Source organism: Trachurus trachurus (genome assembly GCF_905171665.1).
Source record: "Trachurus trachurus genome assembly, chromosome: 15".
NCBI classification, from domain to species: Eukaryota; Metazoa; Chordata; class Actinopteri; order Carangiformes; family Carangidae; genus Trachurus; species Trachurus trachurus.
Window position 1 is genome coordinate 22,402,364 of NC_139906.1, and position 23,623 is coordinate 22,425,986.

The 23,623-nt window shown below is 40.7% G+C and overlaps 1 protein-coding gene across 3 annotated transcripts in view; it reads left to right on the plus strand.

The window, feature by feature from the left end:
- Positions 1 to 762: 762 nt before the first annotated feature.
- Positions 763 to 23,623, plus strand: part of wdr11 (WD repeat domain 11) — a 53,320-nt gene continuing 30,459 nt past the window's right edge. For all 3 annotated transcript variants that reach the window (XM_083987848.1, XM_083987849.1, XM_083987850.1), the window contains exons 1-10: positions 763 to 961; positions 2,082 to 2,193; positions 3,592 to 3,745; positions 3,991 to 4,164; positions 4,296 to 4,497; positions 9,785 to 9,950; positions 12,551 to 12,653; positions 14,296 to 14,494; positions 15,560 to 15,660; positions 18,270 to 18,446. In XM_083987848.1, the coding sequence (XP_083843974.1) occupies positions 876 to 961; positions 2,082 to 2,193; positions 3,592 to 3,745; positions 3,991 to 4,164; positions 4,296 to 4,497; positions 9,785 to 9,950; positions 12,551 to 12,653; positions 14,296 to 14,494; positions 15,560 to 15,660; positions 18,270 to 18,446 (1,474 nt within the window). In that variant the 5' untranslated portion in view covers positions 763 to 875. The remainder of the gene's footprint in view (positions 962 to 2,081; positions 2,194 to 3,591; positions 3,746 to 3,990; positions 4,165 to 4,295; positions 4,498 to 9,784; positions 9,951 to 12,550; positions 12,654 to 14,295; positions 14,495 to 15,559; positions 15,661 to 18,269; positions 18,447 to 23,623) is intronic.

Sequence of the window (23,623 nt, forward strand, 5' to 3'; positions counted from 1 at the left end):
TTCTATCCCGGGAGTAATAGCTGTGTGTTCTGCTCGATCAACCAGTGCCAGCTTGTACGGGGACTGCAGGGAGGAAAGTGCTGCCAAATAAAAAGCGGAAAGATTTTTAGAGTCTGAACTGCCAACAGATATATGAGGTAGTTTTATGTTATAAGCTGCACAGCTGTAGTGGCTGAAAGCCACCCACTGCACTCCCTTGTGCGACATTTCAAAGCCTGTCAACTTCCTCCTGTGGGACACAGCAACACACCCACTCCAGGCTGTGGTCCCAAAGAAACCCAGATTCTTCTGCATCCCAAAGTTAGCTCATCACTGTCTCATGGTAATCAGGTAAAACTGGATGAAAACAAAGTTGCTGGGATTTTGTATGACAAAAATGGCAAATAGAATATCTAAGGGAGCTGTTCCTTGCATATTTTCTCTAAAAATAGGCTATTTTATATTTTATTGCTGGCATAGCCTAATGTGAAACTGAAATACAAATTCTGAGATGACACTCCAGTTGAAAAATCCTACATAGGCTACTCTGTCTATGTTACACCGTAGGTAGTGCAGAGTCAAATTTAGAGGAAAAAGACAAACAAACATTTAATTGGATGAAGACTATTTCTGCTTTAAGATTATTTGGCTGGTCTTGTCCCTACAGAAATACACGACATTTTAGGAGAATTCATTCATTCATTCATTCATTTCTTTTTTGCTTATCAGACTCGGAACCTTTGTACTCAGGGATTGGTTCCCGTACGGCACTTCACGTAGAGACACCATTTCACTTCCTGTTAAAATTCACAACAGAGCCGAACCAGAGAAGCTAATTAATTTTAGCCGCTGTCGGTGGACAAATGTTAATGTAGCATACATACTTACGAACAAAGATGATTCCTTACACGGTCAACATCAAACTCGCTGCTCGGACGTTGACTGGCACTCTCAATTTGCAGAATAAAACCGCGGTAGATTGGTAAGTACTGCCCCTCTGCCGCTAGCATAATATGATAGCTTGTTTGTAGCTCGTTAATTGAGTCAGATGTGCGACTGACAGGTGATGTTAATTAACTGCTAATTACCATGTGTGCGTTGCGTTGCATTGTTTCCATTTGTTGCCGCACAGGAAGATGCCAGCGTGAGTTGACGTAGATAATGTAGATTTTCTCCATCAAAACAGAGGTATCCTGTGTCATGTGATGCGATGTGATGCGATGTGATGTGACACTTTGCTGGGCCTGATTGAAAGCCTTATTTTTCCGACAGTAATCTGACAGAGACTGATAATGCTGAGGGCTTGCTCGCCAAAAAACTACCATAAGTGTTTGTATCTCAGAAGCATAAACAACACGTTTTATTCTAAATGTATGAAACGGAAGTGAGTCATGTGTTGAAAATTGTGGTGAATTCTTCATCCGCAGCAACGCTTGCACGAGGACTCAAATCGAAACCCTGTGTGTACTGAAATAAATAATAGCTCAGCAGGGTTTCAGAATGAAAGGTGGATTTGAATTGAGTTTTTTGTGGATTTTGGACAAAGTCGAATCACATGCAATTGCAGATTTAAGCGCACTGAAAAATAAAGATCAACAGAGACATGAGGTGAAGAGCAGGAACTGGCAACTCAGACACAGCTTTTACAGGCAAAGCAAGTTTATAGCCCATTTTTACAGTTTGTCTCAAAGGGCTTTACATAGCATCATAACAGCAGCATCCTCTTCTCTTAGACCCTCACATCGACTGAAAAAAAACTTCCAAGAAAACCCTTAACAAAACCCTTAAACCTCAGGGTGGGCTGCCCGTACCTTACCCAGGAGGACGGGCAGATACTGTAGATGTTGTGTACAGACAAAAAACAGTTTGCATTGCAACATGGAAAATGGAAAGAATACAGTAATCATAGGGAAGGGTGTACCAGTGTCAGGCCAAGTGGGCGCATAATTGATTATAACTTAATTTTGAAAGGTTTTGTGTATTATTTGGCTCAGTCTCCCACTTACAGCACATCTCATCTCTCATGTCTCTTACTTGGGCTACTTTTCTATATTTTAAACACTCCTCTTCTTCTCCCTCCCTATGACTTGTGTGCTCTGCAGGGGTTGGCAGGGGCTGATAGCTCAGGGATGTCACTCCAGTATTCTTATTATCGATCCAAAAACATCCCAGACCATCCAGGTTCTGGAAAGGCACAAAGCCAACGTTGTCAAGGTAAGATTCTGTTAAGCTCTATAAAAGCCTAATATTTTTTCAATCATTTAAATTTGTTTTGTTGATTGTCTTTTGGTTATTATCAATTATTAGGTGTAAAAAAGGTTGAAAATGTAAAAAAAAAAATAAAAAAAAATGCCCACACCCCAAAGTTAAACATCAAAAGGCAAAAGTAATTTCAATGACTGTCAAATAAACAAGAAAAGAAATCAAGCAAATTCTCAAATTTGAGAATTAATTTAAAGACATTTTTGATTTCAACACCACAGTGGAAGAACTGACAACACACTTAGCATAACATATAAAAGACAGGTTGACCTGATTAATGTGGAAAGAATACATTTGGTGCAAAAGGATGGTTTTTGAACAGTATCAATGAGCAAAAACATAAATCTTCCCATTTGCACTTGAAGCCATTACTCTGTATCGGCATGGGGAGTATAGTTTGTTTGAATGTTTATATGCTCATTTGCTCTTAGTCTGTCACACACATGTCAGTTTCTTGATACATTTGGACTTTCCCTGCTAAAAACGAATACATCTGGAGATGGAATCATTTTTTTTATAACCCAGTGTTACCATCTGCATTCAGTGTCCTTGAGCTAAGTTGTTTTTGTCCCTCTGTCTAGCAGACAAATTCAGCTCTGCTTCACTGTCTAAGCCCACACCAGCAACACTGATAAAGGTTGCCTTCTACATTGACAGAGAATCCCACTGCATGTGTATGTGTGTGCACATGTGCTTGTGTGTTTCGTAGGGTAAATAATGGGCAATAAATTCTACAGTGATTATCAGGGCCTGGGCTCAATGTGAGACTCTCATTTCTCACTCCAAGCACACTTTAATCTTGTAAAGCACCGCCGCCACAGCAGCGGGCCATTCCTCACCTCCCAGCCTGCCACTGGAAAGCTTGCTGAAAAAAACCAACAACACAGGCAGTAGTAGTCACCGTAAAGGGCAAGGCTATTCAGAAACAAAGATACAGACATAATCAATTATTTAAAAATCAACTTATTCATACAGTCATTTGTCTTTTTTAGTATAGGGCTAGCACTGGCTTCATTTTGATGTTGTTTGTTTTCTATAGGGTCTATAGCTTATATCTCCAGTTTTTAGTGTGTTTCTCCCCAAAGGCCTCATTTTCACTGACTGTAATCATTAGTTAGAATATCAAAAGCATTAATACAGAAAAACCCTGCTCAGGATAGTTCAGTGAGAAGATTGTGGCATCTGCTGTGTAATTAGTGAAATTTATCATCTTTGAGAAGCACTCGGCTTCTGTTCTTTACTCTGTGCTGTTCATATGCAACAACAGTTGAAGGTGCTGGAGTACCGGCATAAAGTCATCATGATAATATGATTTTTAAACATGTTTAGCAAATGTTTTGTGTTTGTTAGGTAAAATGGTCAAGAGAAAACTACTACCACAACTTGAGCTCACCCTACTGTCTGCGGCTGGCCTCAGGAGATGCCTCAGGGAAGATAATAGTTTGGGATGTAGTCAGTGGCACTGCTCATTGTGAGATCCAAGAGCACTCCAAACCAATCCAAGGTAAGGGAACTTCCCCACCCCCCCAGCATGCAGCCTTAAATTGATTTTTTTGTCCCTCAACTCACTCCAGCAAAAAAAAACATTACTCTGCCAGGGCTGCCAAGGAGAAACTTTGAGCTGGCTATTTGTTTTCATTAAGATGCTCTTGCCATCGGTCTGTCTCTCCACCTGTCACACACTACAGTACATCCCCACCCTCTTAATTACCACATTCTCTTCTCTGTCCTCCGCTCTTTTCTTGTCAGACTTGGAGTGGTTGTGGAATCAGGATGCGTCTCGTGATTTGCTGTTGGCCGTCCACCCTCCCAACTACATTGTCCTGTGGAATGGAGACACAGGTACCAAGCTGTGGAAGAAGAGCTACGCTGAGAACATCCTTTCATTTTCTTTTGACCCCTTTGACCCCTCCAACATGGCGTGTAAGTGAATGACATACTGTCTAAAGATAATTGTATTTTGTCAAGTGCCGGATACAAAATTGCTAATAGAATACTGACAGTGGGTATCATAATAAGCATGTTTATAATGTTTTCCTGCTCTTCCTCTACAGTGCTGACCAGTGAAGGAATAGTCTTCATCACAGACTTTTCCCACTCCAAACCACCAGGCAGTGCTGGCAAAAAGGTCTACATTGCCAGCCCCCATGCAAGCCCCGCCCACGCCAAACCTGCTCCCGCCGCTGCCCCAGCCCCGACCGGCGCCAAGAAAGCCCTCAACAAGGTCAAAGTGCTCATCACCAATGAAAAACCCACGTAAGTACCACTAGAAGATCTAACTTCCTTTGTGTTTTGGAATTCAGGGGTGAATTCAGATGTTACTCACACATCTGTATTCTGCTGATGGTCTCAAATGTTGCCTCTAACTATAAAAGTATGGCTTTAATTACCAACCATGTTATTGGTTAATCCAATTTATCAATGTCTTAAAACATTAATCTATGTGTTCAGCACTTCATTGGTGGGCCACCTGTGCGATTTATGGCTTGTTTTAAAGAATTTCAATTCATTTTAGAAATGTCACATAACCTGGTCTGCATTTTAAGTAAGGTTCATTTGCAGCTCCGATCCAGCAAATGAGAAGAGAATGAAGGGCACTGCTCAGGGTCATGTCAATTGAGTTTTGTTGAAAAAGAGTTGAAAACAGTAATTTTATTAGACAGTTTTTTATACTTTGGGCATTTCCTGGCTATAAAGTGTGTGTACGTGCCCTTGACCTGCAGTGAATCTGCTACTGTCAGCCTGTGTTAATTTTGCTATGTCCTTTGCCGTTGGACAACGTATACAGGCACCAAGTATGTCTTGTTTTATAAATCAAAATTTCCATCCATTAGGTCTGAGTGCAAAATGCTAAATATAAGATTTGGTTTTGAGAGGTAATTAGCATAATAACATAATATTTGAATAAACTCTTAACTTGCTCTGCTCTCCCCTATTTTTGGTTAGACAGTGGGGCTGACCCTAAAGCAGGCATTTCCAAACTTTTCCACAAAGGGCTGTGTGGCTGCAGGTTTTTGTTCCAACCAATCAAGAGCGCCCAGTCTGATCAATCAACTGTCTGAAAAATGAGTGAAGTCTGGTGTGCTGCTGCTCGGTGGAGTACTTTGTGGAATAGTTTGGACATGCCTGCCCTACAGCGAGTGTGTGAGTGTGTGGTGGGGTGGTTGAGTTGAGTTAAGTGGTCATAATTCCAACATTGGTTAGCTGAATGAGTGAGTGAAAATTTAATGAAAAAATCCTGAACAAAAGAAAAGATTTACTCAAATATCAGACGGTAATCCTTAAATATGTTGCTTGTGAGGTGTGATATTCATGCTTGTGTGTTCACATGATCAGAATTATATAAATCTTTGTGTTATTTTGAGCCAGATACAGCTGAGAACAGCATTATTGATCATTTTGGTACAGAAAAAAATTGTAAATGTGAGCAAAGGGAGAGAGGAGAAACAAAAAGATTCAGGCCGTTTGACACAAGCTGACATCAGGCAGAAAGGACAAACCCATGATGTCTCCATACAGGTTTTCAGCTATATCTTCAATTTCAGACATGGACCTGATCAGCGAGGAAAATGACTTGTTGAAAGTGAATTATGACAACTGTCCGATGTGGGATCTAGTTCATTCTGTGATGGTTTCTTTGATCAACTCAGGGTAGTGTTTGATGTGCTGCTTGCACAATGGCAAGCAAATGAGTTGTTGGGCAACAGATTTGAGTGAGTGATGAAGTTACACCATTGGCCAGCTCAGTGTCTTCATTGCCTGTTGTGCTTGAGCATTTTTGTTTCTGTTAGGCCGTTTACAGCAATTTTTGCTGCCATGTTTCTTCAGAGAGTGACCGAGGCTTTCTCTCTCCTCAGCTGCAGAGGGCAACAGGCTGTCTACTATTTTGTAGCTGCAGTAGTAGGAGTTGCTTGTGTCTCTGTATCCCTGACATTTTTTAAAACACTCATATTTCAGCTTGACTTTCAGATGTCTGGGGTCGAGGCCTGTCCACATTTAATTTTTATTACAGATTTATTACACTGGACAGGTACCCTTCATGTTGATGTGGTGGCACATCAATATTTCTTCTGCTTCTTTAGATGGCACATCTTATTAGGGAACAGTCTATAGAGCAAATGCAATTACCAAAAGAAATGGACGCAAATTGCATGCAGATTTTTTTTCATATCGGTTACTCTTCTGATGTGATCATAAATGCAGACAAGTATAAAGAAATAAAGCACTTACATTACCCTGGCCTGGGGAACAGATTCGATTTATCACCCAGCAGATTTACCACATTATTTTGTAATACTAAACACACACTCAAAGTAGTGGCTAACACTTAGTGACAAACTTGTTAAACTGTAGAAGGCATTGCTTAACAAAAAGTTGCGCTGGAACCAAAGCTCTGTTTGATGTGCTGGCAGCCTCCTGCCTGAGCGGTTGTGACTGTCAAAGAGGCTTATTTATAGCAGCAGCACCCCGGCCTCTGTGTCCACCCACCCAGTCAGCTCTAATAACAAACACTCCATTAATCTTACTTGTCTTTATTTTCTTTCTCTCCTCTCCTGTCTTGTCTATTTCAGTCTTTGTTGGTACGTGACACCTCCTTCCCTTCACTTTTCATGCGTTGGTTTTTGCTCTTGCTGACAATGCTATGTTCCTCCAGTCCGCCTTTGTCTGTGTGTCAAGTTTTAGTGTTTATCATGTTCAGTGCGTTACAGTATCTGTCCTCTGTGCCTCCACATGATAGATGGGGGATTTACACATGACTCTGCTCTCCGTGGACTCAGAACTATATCATGTACATTAGTGTCTCATCAGGCTGCCATTAATCTGGTTGTTAGGCAGCAAAGATTTAGTCCCTTTGTCAAGATGACAGAAATCTTCTCTACACCAATGTGCCTGTGCACACACACAAACACAAGCTGAATGTATGTTTGTAATATTTACAAATTTCTTATTACTAAAAAAACAAGAAGAACAAAATTATTCAGTAGGACACTAAAGCAGCAATCGTTAACATCTCAGACACCTGTGGTTACCGTGGTAACAGCACCACAGGAATTCTAATTGCCTGTTGAGCAGAGACTTTGTTAGAAATAACGAAGAACAACTGGTGAATCTGTTTACAGTGCAACCAAACAAACTCACCGTCCTAATAATCCATATCCATGGGAGGACGGCTTCATGATTAAAGCCACCCTGTGTCTTGCTGTTGAAACTGGTGGTCAAAACCAGAATTAATGTTGTAATGTTGTATTTTTATCGCTAGGATAAGGAAAGTCCAAGGACACACTGCTTTGTAAAAACCCACAAAAGATCTCTTATCTAAAATCCAAGAACTTTGTGGCCTGACTGACCTACTGAAGTGGGCAGCGTTTACTAAGTTTTATGTTGTGAGAACATTTTATCTGTTTGACATGATGATTAATGCGAGTTTCCAGTTCAGTTTTATTCTCTTTTCTGTCTCCACTGTTGTGAGCCATCTCCTGCTGCTGCTGCTGCTGCTCTTCCTTTAGCCAAGACTTGGGGGGCTTCACTTTTAAAATGTAATTACGCACACATTGGGTGCCCATGTGCATACTCAAACCAAAGTCATGATTTATTCACCTCTGCCTGCCAGTATCAGTAGGTTTATTCTGTATTGTGTAGACATCAGAAGCACAAGCGCTTCCATAATGTATTAACATTGTATTGGGTTTTCATGTGATTTGGGTCATTTCGGTGTATTAAACATGATCAAATAATAGAAGTTGGAGGGTTCTTTGAGGCGTCCTCATGTGTGTGCACTCCTGCACACCTTGCAGGAGTCAGCACGCAATGTGTGTGTGCACATTTTTACATGTAGTAACTATGTATGATCCACTGACTGCTGTAGCCCTCATCCCTTATTCCCAGTAAAGAGATAGAGAGAGAGAGAGATGTGAGAAGTGTGTGATGTTTTGGAAATTGGACAGCTGAATATTTTGGGAGGGTTTGGGGTTATAGGATATATCTTCCTCTGTTTTTCTCCTTTCTCTGTGAAGATCTGTTGCTTTCTTTTTAGCATCTTAGACACAGAAGTCTTTCACTGTTTCTGTCTGATGTTTTGCCTTTGGTGGCTCAGTCATTTCAGCCTCTATCTCTGCCTTGACTGGCTTCAGTGAGCCAGTAACTGTCTGATTTAGCTCAGCAACTCCTAAAGGTTCCTCTGTTGAGTCCATTCTATCTATTACGCTTTCCCCTGGATGATAATGATCTCCATTGTGTTAAAAAAGTTTGTTTCTCCTTTTATTTGATCTCACTGTGTGACCTAGAGGAATGAAGCTGTAGGAATGAGTTTTAGTTGTGGACCCACTCTTGGATTCAGAGAAAATCAGCTCTTTGTTCCCTCTGACTGAACTGTTAAGTGTTTGTGACTGCTTTGTTGTCATACAGAGAGATTGAACTGGGTTGCTGCTGTGGATAATAGTGTTGGTAATTAATTTAAACACACAAGAAAGAACTAACTGCAAACAGACTTACAGTAGTAATTTTAAGGACTCTTAAAGTAAAGGAAGAGAGTTGTTTTTCTTGGGCTGCCAATACCTGCTTTACTCATCAGCCTCTCATTGTTAAATCAAATTCACTTTAAAGTTCTCCCTTATTTGCCTGAGACTTCCAGAGACAACAACAGTAATGACTAATTCATTGAAGACATGAATAAAGATCAAATTGGTCTTAGCAATGAAACAGTTTTCATTAAACTTGTTTTAAGATTTTTTTAATCCTTCTTCACATTGTTCTGCATAACATATGAATATTTCATATGTGTTTTTCCATCAGAGTTTTTTTTTTATTATTGTATATTATGTGTCTGCAGGCAATACATCCTGTTATCTAGACCAGTGGTTTTCAAAGTGGGGCCTGAGGCTGCCAGGGGGTGCAAGGCGGTCCTCAGCAAATGGGAGTAAAGATGATAAAACAATGCATGTAGCAAAATAAAATCAATTCAAATCATTATATTTTGAGCATTATTATAATTTATAATCATATAACATATCAAAACTCATCTTGCTTATTGCCTGCCAGTCAATCAATATCATTCATGACATCATAAACTGTTTGTGTGACCTGGCGGTTTGCGCCTGACTTTAAACCTCAAACTCGATGGGTTTCCAAGGGGGTCCCCGGCTTGAAGCTAATGCTATTCGGGGGGCCTTCGAATGGAAAAGTTGGGGAACCCCTGATCTAGACAAACAGGTCTAGCTTTTACGATTTCCTTTTTTTTCTCTCCTAACATATCATGCATAGTATGATGAGTTTAAAGCAAGTCTGCAAAACCAAGACAGTGGCCAATTGAAGGAAATGTTGAATATCAAATATCTCTGATATTTGTGGTTGGGCTGAAGGAATGATTGTTTCTGAAATTCGAGTGATCTATCAAAAGAGAATTAATTTGTCAAAGGCTTTTGGCTGACAGTTTCCATGGAAATGCCACATTTTGTCAGTTGAGAAATAATCTTGACACTGAAATTGATTTCCTTGTCTCACCTTGTGTACACTCCTGTCTTCTGTCTCTCCTGTGGCGCTGTAGCGCGGAGGCGGTGACGCTGAACGACTGTCTGCAGCTGTCCTACCTTCCATCCAAGAGGAACCACATGCTGCTTCTTTATCCCAGAGAGATCCTTATCCTGGACCTGGAGCTCAGCCAGACAGTGGGCGTGGTGGCCATTGAGCGCTCTGGGGTGCCCTTCACTCAGGTGAGGGACTGTTCACTACATATGTGCCGCAAATTCGGTGTGGTAAGGATGTCAGTAAAACTTGACAGAATCAGGGGCGGTGCGTGGCACAGTGGTTAAGGCGGCCGTCCCATGTAGAGGCTACAGTCCTCAACGCAGGTGTCCCCGGTTCGAATCCCGCGTCGGGCAGACCTTTCCTGCATGTCATTCCCCCTCTCTCTGCCTCCCCCTTTCCTGTCTATCTATACTGTCAAATAAAAAAAAAGGCAAAAACGCCCACAAAAAAAAAAAAAAAACTTGACAGAATCATAGTTTGTGGAAATGGAATTACAAAGTTTTGAATTTGAACTTCTCAAGGTGAGAAGTTTCTCATCTTCTGATGTTTGAAATGTGAAGGAGAGACATTTCTCCTTTACATTCAGATGTTAAATTCAAAGACAGTTTTTGCACCACATCGTTCTTGGTTTAAGTGAAGCAAATAAAAGATGACTGTGCTGTCTCACTCTAACATGCTTCCTACATTGCCATCTTTCCCTCCCCTCAAATGAGCCCTGTGCACCGTTTCTATTTTTATTGCAATACTAGGAGAGGGCTTTACAAAATTCTGTCTTTTTTTATGGATGATTCTTCCAGGAAGCCAATTCCCCCTGCCTTGAATGATAAAATTCTCTACTTTTCTTCCTCCCTCTCGGTGCTCACCTCATCAAGGCCTAGCGACAGCACAGCAAGGCCCCCCCCTCAAAAAAAAACACCAGTCTGCTTATCATCCGACTTCTGCTTCTTTCTATGGTCATGTTCAGCAGCACCAGTGACCTTTAGGTGTCAATTCCCATCTTTTGGAGTCTGGTTTTCTAATTGGAAATTGATGAATGCTGTGGAGGTATTAGATAGAGGATTTGTCACGGCGCCAGAGCCAGTAACTGTTAATGTCACTCTGTTCACTCCTAACCCTCGTGTCTGTCTCTGAAGGACTGCCATGGTGGCTTGTCACTCCACTGAGTAGGTCTCATGGTTTCCACCATGGGTGTTTTCTAGTCTTAAAACATATAGCCTTGACAGTCATACACGTATCAACATGCATGGACCAATTTGTTCCTCAGTTTATCAGAATAGTCAGTTTATATTTTCTGTGTGTGAGAAATTAGTTTCTCTTCTATATGCTGTTGTACCTCCATTATTCAAACTTCCCTCAGCTTGTCAGTAATCTTGTTTTAACAAATGTGACCATGGTTAAATGGTACAGAGGTAAAACAAGGCTTTGTAGTGACGGAGTAAGTCCTGAAGTCAGAGAGCAGCAGTAAAGGGGAATTACTCAGCCGCCCAGGCTGTGTCCAGCAAACGCCTCCATTCTCTAAGTGTTATAAAGTGTTTGTCACATAGCCAATTTGCATGACTGATGACATAGCTTCAACAAAAAATTAGCCTGTGGTGTAGAAAGTCCGATAGCTAGAAAAGGTCGAAAAGTATAGACCCACTAACATCTATACTACACACGGACATATTTGGCACAGACACACAGAGGTGTAGGTTTTTCAGATATATAGTTACTACACACCTAACACAGCCTAATACAAAATCTATCACTAAAATTGAAACACTCAGCTTGAAGAAGATGTTGATGCACCTCAGTGGCCACCAGAAAGGCTGAAAATGTGGTGATATTGATTCATGATTCACTATATTGGAAAGTGTTTGTAATAATTTGTGGACCTGCAATTACATTAAAGAGTTTAGAGCATTGAAAATCTGAGTTGAATAAGATAAGATGCTCAGTGCTGAAAAACAATCAATGAAAAATTGAGCTTAGTTAAAGCAGAAGTGAGTGATCCGGTCGTTTTCGCTAATGCTGCGTTCCAGGCAGGCTTTTGAAATCGTAAATTACAGCTTCAAGTCACAACTTACGACTTTGTAGCGTTCCAGGCAACCCACTCGTGTTTTTCCGACCTGTTTTACCGGTGAAAGTCACTATAACGGCCACTCGTAACTTCCGACCGGTGAACTCGTACCAGATCGAACTGGTACCACTTCACGGTCGGAAAAATACGAGTTTCCTTGAACGCACCATAACAGTCCTCGTCGCTACGTCACCACATTCACGGCGTTCCTTGGCTGCACACACAGCCCTGCATGCCGTTCTCTCTCCTCATTGGATAAAAACTGTAGGATACGATAAATGTTTTCTCTTCGGCTCAGAGCAGAGCAGAGGGACTGAGAGACCCGTGTTTCAGTCCAAACACTATATGTAAGTGATTGCTGTCGGAAGATATAACTATTTAAGACTTATATTAACACAAATATATCACTCACTTCTGCTTTAAAATTTCCTGATCAGCTGTGTTGCTATTTAAACTCCTAGCTTCTTCAGTCTGAGTATTTGATACTGAACATTGTGAGAAGAACACTGAGAAGATGTCACTTTGGGAATAACAAAGTTTGTGACTGTCATTTAAAAAAAACATTTGTGTTTCTACTAAATTAAACTACATTACACATGCACATATTGAATATCATATCATTTCAAAATCGTTCACAGAGGGATGCAGTGCTAAGGCCAAACTGCTCCACAGAGACTCAGTTGAATGCACCTCATCCCCTGTTTCCCTGACTCTCCCTGTGTTTAGGTTATTCCCTGTGCTCAACGGGACGCCCTCTACTGTCTCCACGAGAACGGGTGCATAACCCTTCGAGTGTGTCGCTCCACGACTGCTCCAGAGGAAGCGGCAGGTATGAAAGGTCTTCACAGAGACGTGCACACAAACACACAGCGCATGCTGGTCGAACGGCACTCACTCCCAAACCGCTGTCACTCCTGTGCTGTCGTTCTGTCATCATCTATTCAGCCAAACAGCACTGCAGTCGCAGCCTGCAGCCTGACTCTATGCTCCAGTGGCCGTTTAGCCTCTCACTGTCTCATTTATCTTAGGCTTAGTGTTAGAGGCCAATGGGAGTCTATTGTCTCGCTGTATCTCTTACTCTCCCCACTTACTCTTCCTGCAATCTCTTCTACTGTCTACTCATCTTTTTTCTGTCATGTCCTTTGTGAGTCTCCCATGCACTCATTTATTCACTTAAAGGACAATTCTAGGCGAATTCAACTCGGGGGTGTATTTTCCTATCATTTTAGGTCTAAAAGAAGGAATCTGAAGATTTTCAGTTTAATTGCTCCTGTTTTGCGGTAGTTGTATCTGTCCCTGCATCGCCACGGCAGCAATGAATGGGAGTGGATGTAAGTTCCGCTGTTTAGGCTGTTTCCCTCAAAGCCGCAATTTTTTTCAACAGACAGCGTCAGATGGCTACTCAAACATGCACCGAGAAGTTAATTTACTGCAAGCAACCCCACATGTTTGTAAAAGTCGATCTAAGTCAAAGTCTCCCGGAGTCTCGCGCGAGACCCAGTTGCCGTGCTGGTGTATTCAGGAGCAGTGGGAAAGCTACCGTTTGTGTCATAAACACAGAAATATCAACTCTTGACTTGCTTCAAGTAAAAAAAACTTCTCAGCGCATGTTTGAGTCGCCACCTGACGCTGTCTGTGGAAAGAAATGTACACTTGAAGCAAGTAAAGAGTTGATATTCCTGTGTTTATGACACAAGCGGTAGCTCCTACTGCGCCCGAATGCACCGCGCACGGCAACTGGGTCTCGCGCGAGACTCCGGGAGACTTTGAATTAGATCTAGTTTTACAAACATGTCGGCTTGCTTGAAGTAAATAAACTTCTCGGTTCATGTTTGAGTCGCCATCTGATGCTGTCTGTGGAAGAAAATTGCGGCTTTGAGGGCTGTAAACAGCCTAAACAGCGGAACTTACATCCACTCCCATTCATTGCTGCCGTGGCGATGCGGGGACAGATGCAACTACCGCAAAACAGGAGCAATTAAACTGAAAATCTTCAGATTCCTTCTTCTAGACCTAAAATGTTAGGAAAGTACACCCCAGAGTTGAATTTGCCTGGAATTGTCCTTTAAATGCCTTAACATCTTGTCTTATCTCCTTAAATCTTTTCTTCTACCTCTAGACACTCCTCTAAAATTCAAGAATTGTTTTCACTGGTCTCTTAACAGCACTTTCTCCCAATTCCACCCTTACCTACCTCCCTGTCTCTTTCTCTCTCTATTCCCCACACTGTTAAAATCTACACAGCTTCTTCCCAAAACCCCCCCCCCCCCCCCCCCCCACCCTCTCTTTTAATCCCCTTCAATTCATGTCTTCGCCAATTTGCTCCAATTCCATCTGATTTGTTTTTATCTTCCACCATTCTTGTTTTCCACTCTCCTTCACTGTCACACTGTCTTTCCTACCTTTCTACCACATTAATCTTCTTTATGTCCCTCTGTTTCTTTCTCCATCTCTCTCTCTCTCTCCCTCAGACCCAGAACAGAGTGTTCAGGAGCTCGTCTACGACCTTCGCTCACAGTGTGATGCCATCCGAGTCACCAAGACAGTCCGGCCATATCGCATGGTTATCTGCCCTGTCAATGAAAACAATGCTGGGCTGATGGTCAGTGACGGCAGAGTCATGCTGTGGGAGCTCAAAGCCCACACTGGCAAGGCTGCTGCCAATCCCAGGTATGCACACACACACACACAGAAATATGGAAATCACTCTGTCGAGCTATATTACTATTTCCGAGGTGGTGGCTGAAATGACACGAGGGAAAGTTCAACTACTTTGTAAGGTGACTTAAACTGACTTTAAAGTACATAATCCTCTGACCTAAATTTAGTCTTCTTAGTGACTGGTGTATGTAGGGGTGCAGAGAGTTTAGCTCACGTTGATGAGCCCTGCTCTCCTTTGATGGAACGCTCCCTTGCTGCTGTCGAGGAGACAGTTTTGTGTCTCTCTCTTAAGTTGGCTTCCTGTGTGAGGCTGCGAGAGGTTTGTCTTGCCTGTGAGCAAACCAGTTTAATTTTGGAAAGCAACAGAAATCTACAGCAGTGAATTAAGCAGGGCTGACATATTCCTCTTTTTGCCTCTCTGATGAAGTGTCTTACTATAGTCTTGTTTGAATTTTACTTTCTTGAAGTCTCAGACAGGTGGGTTCTTCTATTTCGGGACTCTTCAGATTCTGGCAGTTGTCTTTCATACTACATTACATTGATATTCTGATGATTGCTTGTGATTGTTCAGACATTCTGGTGCACACTGTTCCTGTTTCAAAGCCAGAATAAATCCTTAAAACATGTTTTGGCCATGGTTTGATATATTGACATGAATTATAATTCCCTCTGTCAGACATGGTTTGTCACAGTGTGCTGAACAATCTACAGATAAATTAGCTTATTGAGGTTGAGGCGTGTCACTCTGCTATCTTAGAAATGAGCAGCCAGTGTATCAAGCTCCATCAGCAGTCATGAAAATAATTTTTCTAGGAATCATCTCTGTTTTTATTTTTAAAGTCAGCAGCATCTAATCAATATAAGGAATCAGTACACATGTCATCCGCTGTGAAAGCTGCAGCGTCCCTCTGGGTCAGTAATTTATTGAAAAGCGGATCACATCCATCACTCGCACAAGCAATATTCATTCATCACCCCCCATTCACTTGCTTTCAATAATGGATGTGCGCCTCGCTTTCATGTACAAAAAAATGTATTCAATTAATATCCTCTCTCCCCCAAACTCTGTGTCAGTTCGGGGCTGTCGCCACTCTACACCCCCGTGTCATTTTGTGGAGCTCCGCTGGGTCCCAGCCAGAAGAGGATTCAGGATCTCTGTCTCAACAGCATGATCGGTACGGCCGTACACATCACTGTCCACACCGTCTACAACGCCATAAAAACTGATCACATACATCACTTCTGACTGGAGCTGAATATTTCTCCCTCTCCATAGAAGAATGACTTTCATTTTTTGAGAGAAAATGTGAGAGAATGAATGAAGGAAGTGAGTTGTATTTGTGTGAATGCTTGTGTGCACCAGGGCAGGCCTTGTTATAACTCTTATTGTACCTCTGTGAGTCGTGCATGCCTCAGGGCTCTCCTTCACTTTCTGCTTTAATGTGTGACTGCTGGCTTCTCCTCTGTGCATTACATGGGTCAGTGTTATTTCCCAAGCTGAATGGCTCTGCACAAAGAGTCCCATTGGTGCTTGGCCATTCCTCTCTTTGGCTTTTATCTCTTTACCATCTCATCCTTTTGCTTATGATTTGCTTCTATCTCTCCCTCCACTTACCCTCTTTCTTCTCCCTGTTGATTTGGAAAAGAGCTGTCGATCAAAACACCAAAGTGGGTATCAAACAGAATGAGATGCAGGACTCTCTTTTTGGCGTTTTCTTTCTTTCTTTTTTTTTTTTTTGGTCGTTTTTTCTGTTTGCCAGTTGTATTCAGCAAAAGTCAGACACCAGTGACTGGAAGGCCTTGGGGAGGTGGAGCACTAGTAGTTATGTTGGCATAAGAGGGTGGGGGGATTTTGTTGCTGACAGATTGGACCCAGCTACTGTCTGCAGCAATAGCTCTGTCTGACAGTTGCTGACTAAAGCTCTTGAGGGAATGTAACTGGTCTGCAGGATGCTAAAATTCTCTGAAAAACCGGCTTGTTGTTAAGATCTGATGCTGATTGTTCCACATAACAAAGGCATCGTGTGATTGTTGCTATAGGCAAGAGCTGTGACCCAAAAAGCTAGTTTGCTTTCATTTCATATTTTCATTTGCTGCATATGGTAATACAGTATATTCCATCTATGGTTTGTTTTTATTGATGCGCTGGCTTGTTGAGAATCCTGTCCCATCTCATTTAATTATATCTTCAAGCTGAAATGACACGCATTTAGAAAGACATAAAATTCCCAATGTAAAGAAGGCTATTATGGTGCATGAAATATAAACAAAATGGATTTTTCAGCCAGTGCCAATTATAACAGCATGGTTATTACACATTCAAAGAGTGTCCCAAAGCCCTGCAGCAAATATACAATAGGAGGTGATTGCCCATTTAGTACATAGAATATGCAGTCATTAGCAGTGTGATTGTGAAGGGTGCTGCCATAAAAGCCAAGCCTCAATAAGAATACTGTGTTCAGGTATTTCAAAATATTAAAGGACCTGAGGCTTATGTTGATGTGAAAATGTCCAGTTCTGTGAATCTGCTATTGGGGATGTAATAAAATCAGCAAAGTAGATTTAACTGGATGAGGCCTATAGATGCTCCTGTTAAAAACATGGGTGTGTAAGCTTAATTGTCTCAGCTCACCACTGTTTCTGAGATCATTAAAACTGGTCAACCTGATAACTGAGGCCACAGCTTAATGAAACAATCGGTACTGGTTCAACTCTGCTTGCTCCAACCGGTCACTTTGCGTGACGTTTTGCGTTTAACCCATGAACAGCTTTGGCTTAGATCGTTGAAAGTTTTATTCGTTAGAGAGCTAATGAGCTCTGTTGCACATATGTAACCAGAATACTGAAGAGAAAGAGGGAAACAGAGAAAACTGCACACTCCTCTCTGTGCTAAAATAAGATTAGGTTTGTTCCAACATGTTTCGGCTTATGCCTTTGTCAGGGTACAAATGACAGTGTGCTGCAGCACTCGATGTAGGATGAGTCACACCTGCATTGAATTAGGACACCATGTCTGTCTCATGTATATGCAGCCACATCTGGAATTGGAGTGAGAGCTACTTTGTGATGCTTGTTCAATGGCTGATGTTGTTGCTGCTGGTTCTTAAGATACAGTTGATATTTTTTGTTAGTTTGTGTTCATTTAGTTTCTTTGGTTTGTGTTTGTTTTGTCTGCTCCAGGTATGCCTGTTGTTTTTTGTGCTACATTGAAATGTTGTAACCTTCAGTATTTATAAAAGACTTGAACAAATAAACTGTATAGAGGAGTTTTAATGGAATATTATTAAGGACGGTTATGTGAGAGGAGCTGTCTGAATCCTCCTCAGACTGAAGCTAATCTCACAGATTTCATGCAAAATGCTGTAAATGGTATAAGTTAAGTTTAAAGGGAGCCATTAGACTGGCTTTTCTCAATGTTGCAAGACATGTCATCTAATCTGGATCAGCTTGATGCTTAAATATTAATTTAGACCATTAAATACACACATACTACAGTATTAAAGGACTTGGTTTAGGGACCAAAGCCAGACATGCCAGCTTAGAGATTCAGTCCCATAAACGGTGATTTATTGAAGGTTGTACACACACGCTTAGGTTGCAGTAAAAAGCAGTCTTCCGTCTTTTTCCTCAAGTTACAACGAATAGAGAAAAAGTACATTTCATAGACATCTGACATGTTCATAAAGCAGTTCTACAGATGCTGTATTTACAGTTGATATTTGAAAAGTGGTCGTGATATTGCCCATCACCTTGAACCTTTCCATTGCTGTGGTTTCATCTCCAGGCCAGACGTTGATAGCTGGTGAGGCTCCTCCTCCATCATCCAACCAGCAGGAGGTCCAGTTGAAGTTCTTGCTGACCGGTCTTCTGTCTGGTCTGCCACTTCCACCTTTTGCCATTCGCATGTGCCCCCCACTTACCACCAAGAACATCAACCACTACCAACCCCTGCTGGCTGTAGGTAGGTAATAATGCACCACTGACATATGCACACTAAAAACTGTAGCACAAGAACCTGCTGGGTAAATACTACTGCACAGAACTCATAATGTGTCAGCATTACCATCATATATCAGCACATCTCAAAGTGCAGACCAAGGCATTTAATTCTTCTGAATCTAGTTTCAAAAGAACTGTCAGCAATGTTTGCGCTTGCATCCAGTATGTTGTTTTGTTTCATCATGAGTCATTGCTGTCTCAGATAAAACCAGTTGCATCAGTGCTGCTCTTCAAAGACAAAACAAATGATGGCTGAACTTTTGTTGCATTTTGTGGCTTTTTCTGTCACAGTCATGTCAACAAATAGTTTCTCTGAACATTAGTAAAAGCTTCATGGTGATTTAGTATATAGAATAATGGAGGCCATTACAAATATGAACTCTCTCACATGACAAATGCTCTCTCTGCTCATGGCAGCACACAATTGGGGAATTCATCAGCATTGTCATGCTGTACTGCTTATACGGCTTACAATAATCACATTCTCTAGATAATTGGAGTGAGTCAACTCCATCAAAATATGGAAATTCTCAATTGATGCAATCATTTATTTACTCATACCTCAGCCTAATATAGTGACCAATTCCCCAAATTATCCTGTATGGTCCTTTGTTAAGAGATTTTTTTTTTCTAGTTTCATTTTTTCATTTTTCTCATGTTTTGAATTAGTACAATGCTTAATACACAGTTGTGCCAATCTGTCAGGTGTCTGATATTAGCAATTTGCTGCATCGAATGGTTCATGATTTTTATCGAGGTTACTTTGAAAATCTTTTGGAATTGGAACCTTTTGTTCTGGAATCAGCCCTGGTTACCATGGAAACCTTGAGTCAAACCTTTCTGCCTCTGAGCTACACAAGGACAGCCTTTAACTTGCAAAATGCACATTAACGGTAAGAAATAACTACCTCCCTTTACTTTTTTTATTTGTAGTTGATGGTTTATGATTAGATGAATGTATCGTAAGGTAAACTTAAATCTATACAAACAAACTTTGTGTGTCAGCTCCAAGTGGGGCCATGTGAACTCACTGGTAGTTGTATAGGGTGGGTTTGGTTATTAAATTGTATAACGTATTATGGTGTTTAGAGAACTGATCTGACAGTTAATATTTTCTGTTCCTTGATCCTGCTATGGAGTAAAAAGAGATTGACATAGTTTATTTCCCAGTGCTACATTTTTAAGCTGCAGCTATTTAAACTAGACTGACATTCATTAGAGAACATACATCTGCCAAGGCCAAACAAACATCCCCAAGGTATTATCTGTGCATTACATTGTAGTCATAGATCTCAGCACTGTTTATATGTCTGATTATTTTTTACATAAAGATCAAAACACTGTTCCCTGAGAAATTGGCAAAAATGTCAAAACAACAACAACAAAAAACGCTGATGGCCCATGGCTCATCCTGTCATCCAGTTTGGCACAAATTGCTTCAGTTCTTTTTGCATAACCCTGCTGATGATCAAACAAATAAACACATGTGAACGAGTAACCTTCTTGGCAGAAGTTAAAAAAAAAAAAAAAGTCTTATAATACCTGTTATAGCTTGAAGTATCTAACTGGATGTTCTCTTATTTGGTTACTGAGGAGTTATTGTTTTGTAAACCTGATGTTTTTTAGAAGTCAAGAATGAATGATATATTTCATGTTGTATTTATCCAGCGTCCAGTCAGTTTTATTGTAACTGCTGTTATTATCATAGTTTTACACAGCTTGCTGTTTTCATTTGAAAGTCCAATCATGGATGCAGGAAAATGAACGCCATCAACAAAATGAATTTTGTGGCAGAGGTCAAATATTTTTTTACTTTTTAAAAACCAATATGATTGAATTTGAAAACTAAAACAATGAACTAAAAGTTGAAGAAATAATCAGGGAGGATCAGTTTCAAGGAAAATTAATTCAGTTTCCTAATAGTACATTCAGTTTCAAGTTTATTGGAATTCAGTTCCAAACTAATAAATTCAGTTTCATTCAGGTTTTGCTATTCAGATTCAGATTTTCAGTGCACTTTTTCAAGTGTGAGCAATTCAGATTCAATATGCAGTTAATTTGATGAGGAAAGCACCACAGCATCACAAGCTACAACATAATTTTAGCTGGACTGCATCAGTGGGCCCTGTTAATGGGAATGTCCATGACCAATAAACTAAATAACTAAAATGAACTAACTAAAAACAAATGACAATATTCAGTGTGGTTACAGTACAGTATTAGGTTAAAAGAGCTAGAATGCATTTTCAGATTTTATTATGTAGTAATTACTTCACGGTACTTCAAAAGAAAACGTATTCTATTTTTTTAAATCTACATTCGACCACAGAATATAATTAGAAGCCATTTACCCTTTAATATAATGAATGACCTGTTTTAATTTTGCTTTATCATAACAGAGCTGTAGGAGAATTTCAGTGGAGAACTGCTGGGTCGATATCAACCTGACCACACTGTAGAGAAACCAGATCACTGTGACTATTGGATTTAAAGATTCATCAGTGCATCCACACTGGAGAAAAGCCTTACCTCTGTGACCAATGTTGGAATACGTTCAGAGACCAAAGAACTTTTAGCAGATGTACAAACACTCAGGTTGGAGAAAGGCCATACATCTGTGACAACTGTGGGCAGAGTTTCAGGGACTCTAAGATTCATCAGCAAATTCACAGTGGAGAAAATCCTTAACATCTGTGACCACTAACTCACTCACTCCATGTGAAAAGTCATTGACCTCTTGATACTTTAGAAACATGTGTGAAATAAATTGGTTTAGAAATTAATTTCTTAATTGTATTGAACAGGTAAATGTGAAAAGTTGTAAAAAATCTCATAAATGGCATACATTCATACAGTATGCATGTGAAATGTGTTTTGTTGTACTTGTTGTCAGAGCTACAACAGCACACACATAAACACCCACAGAGTAAGGTCATACCTACAGTAACTTAAGTACTACACAGACATGAAGCCAGCTTTTACTGACATCTCCAAGAAGAAAACCTGTGGCCACAAGGAGCAGAAGCTCTGCAGATAGAAAGACCCTGTTGATGAAAAAGGTTAGATAAGCTCGGCCAGACCGGTTGGAGCTGCCAGAAAGACTACAGTAACTCACCCCATAAGATAAGGATTCTTGACAACTGAGGTGAACAGAAAAGCTTCTCCAAATGCACAGTACATCAAGACAAATTGAACAGTTTGAAACTGCTCTGGCACACTTTGGGCTCCTTCAGCCAAACCGAGTCCTCCTATTTGAACTGCATGGCACAATCTAATTGTCTCACCCAGTGTAACAGTGAATTTGACTGGATATCCACTGGAAGTCGATTCTTAACTCTTAGTAAAATAAGTGAAAGTCCTCCTTCAAACCTTCATTTAAATACAAAGCATTATCATCAAAACAACCAAAACGTACTCAGAAGAGCTCGTTCAGAAATGTTACATATTATATAGTTGAGTCAAATATAAAGCGTAACATAATATTTCCGTCTGAATTGACAAAATGTACATTGACTTGTGTAGTCATTCATCTTTAACTATGACAGATTTGGATGCTGAGAACAGAAAGCCTGTCTGGTTTGATTTATGAATTGTTGCAGTCAAGTGATGACACCACAGAACATCCCAACGAGTTGAGAGTGCTGTGGAGGGCAAAGGGCTGAACGATTATGCAGCTGCAGTCACGCAATTTAATCGCTTGCATGTCCAGGTCCTCTGTTGTGTTTTGTGTTTGAAAAATAAGACATAGAAAGCACTGGAAATGAATAGCAGAGCACAACCTCAAACATTGGTTCATCACAAAACAGGAGATTAATAGCTACTAATATGAAGGCAAACATTAAGTCAGGTGGGGCTTTACCTTAGAACAGCAACACAATTATCAGATGTAGTCATTCATATGCTCTGCCTAAGGGACCTGTCAAAGTGGAATAATCTATCCACAGCCTCCAGGGCAGTGTTTCTTAGTATTACACAAAGCAGGTTTCAATTTAATGTTGTGCTAAATGTTGTACTACTGTATGCTCTATATTATTCTGCAGTCCAATCGGTGTAAATTAAGTTTAAAACTGCCAACTGTGAAATCACTGCTGTGAATTTGACGTTTTGAGGCTAAAAATGAGTAAGCATTAGTCCATCCAGTCTGACTGTGTGGCCTCAGTAAGTGATGCAAAAACCATAGACTTCAATCTGAGATATCAAATAGCCTGTGTTCTCCCTCTGCTGAGACAGCTGCAAGGATAGAGAGAGAGAGAGCAAGCGAGCCAGTGAAAGTTTGGATTTATTTGTTTTACATCAGCATATCAATTTTGTTCAGAAGCCGTTCCCTTATCTTCCCGCACAGTAATGATGCAGAAAATTATGCAAGTCTCAATTTGAATGGAAAATTAAGAGCAAAATCGTGTATGTAATGTGCCTCTGTTTTTGTCTGTCTTTCTGACGGTTTGCTTTGCTCTGCGTGCACACTTGCTTGTGCACCAGATTCCATGTAAGGTCCAGGCATACTGCCTCTCCCCCATACTACGGCAAACCTTCACTTTAGTTGTCAAGCTGATAAATAGGCTACGCTCAGTCCCCTGTCGTAGCCTATATGAATTAATCATACCTCAGAGATACATTGCCACCCTTAGAGCTACAGACAAGCAGATAAATAATAACACCTTCAACCTACACATTTACAACCATTTTATTGGCTGTCTTTGTCTCTCTGATATGTGCATCACGTCCACTATGGTGAACCGCACAGATCTCTTAAATCTTCTGCACATTATTATTTAATAACTGGAATAGCTCCAAAGGGCCTCAACAGATGACCACAGGGCTTTTCCATTTGTTATTTACAGGTTTGTCTCAAATGTGTCATGTCAAAAATGAAAGGGTACCTTTAAAAAAAAAAAAAAATCCACCAGCCAAAGCCATTTCAAAAATGCTTTCCTGACAGGGACATGGCATTGTGTTTCCAAGCAAGCGTGTGAGTTTGGAGTTGGTGCAGTAGGAGCACATCATGCCACAGATGGTGTGGGGTTGACTTGGCACAGCTGTTCCCAGTGGCCTTCTGAATCTAAAACTAGAACGGGGCGATTGAGTTTTCTTTGCACATAATTTGTCAAGTCCCCATAGTCATCTTGCAGAGTCAAGTAG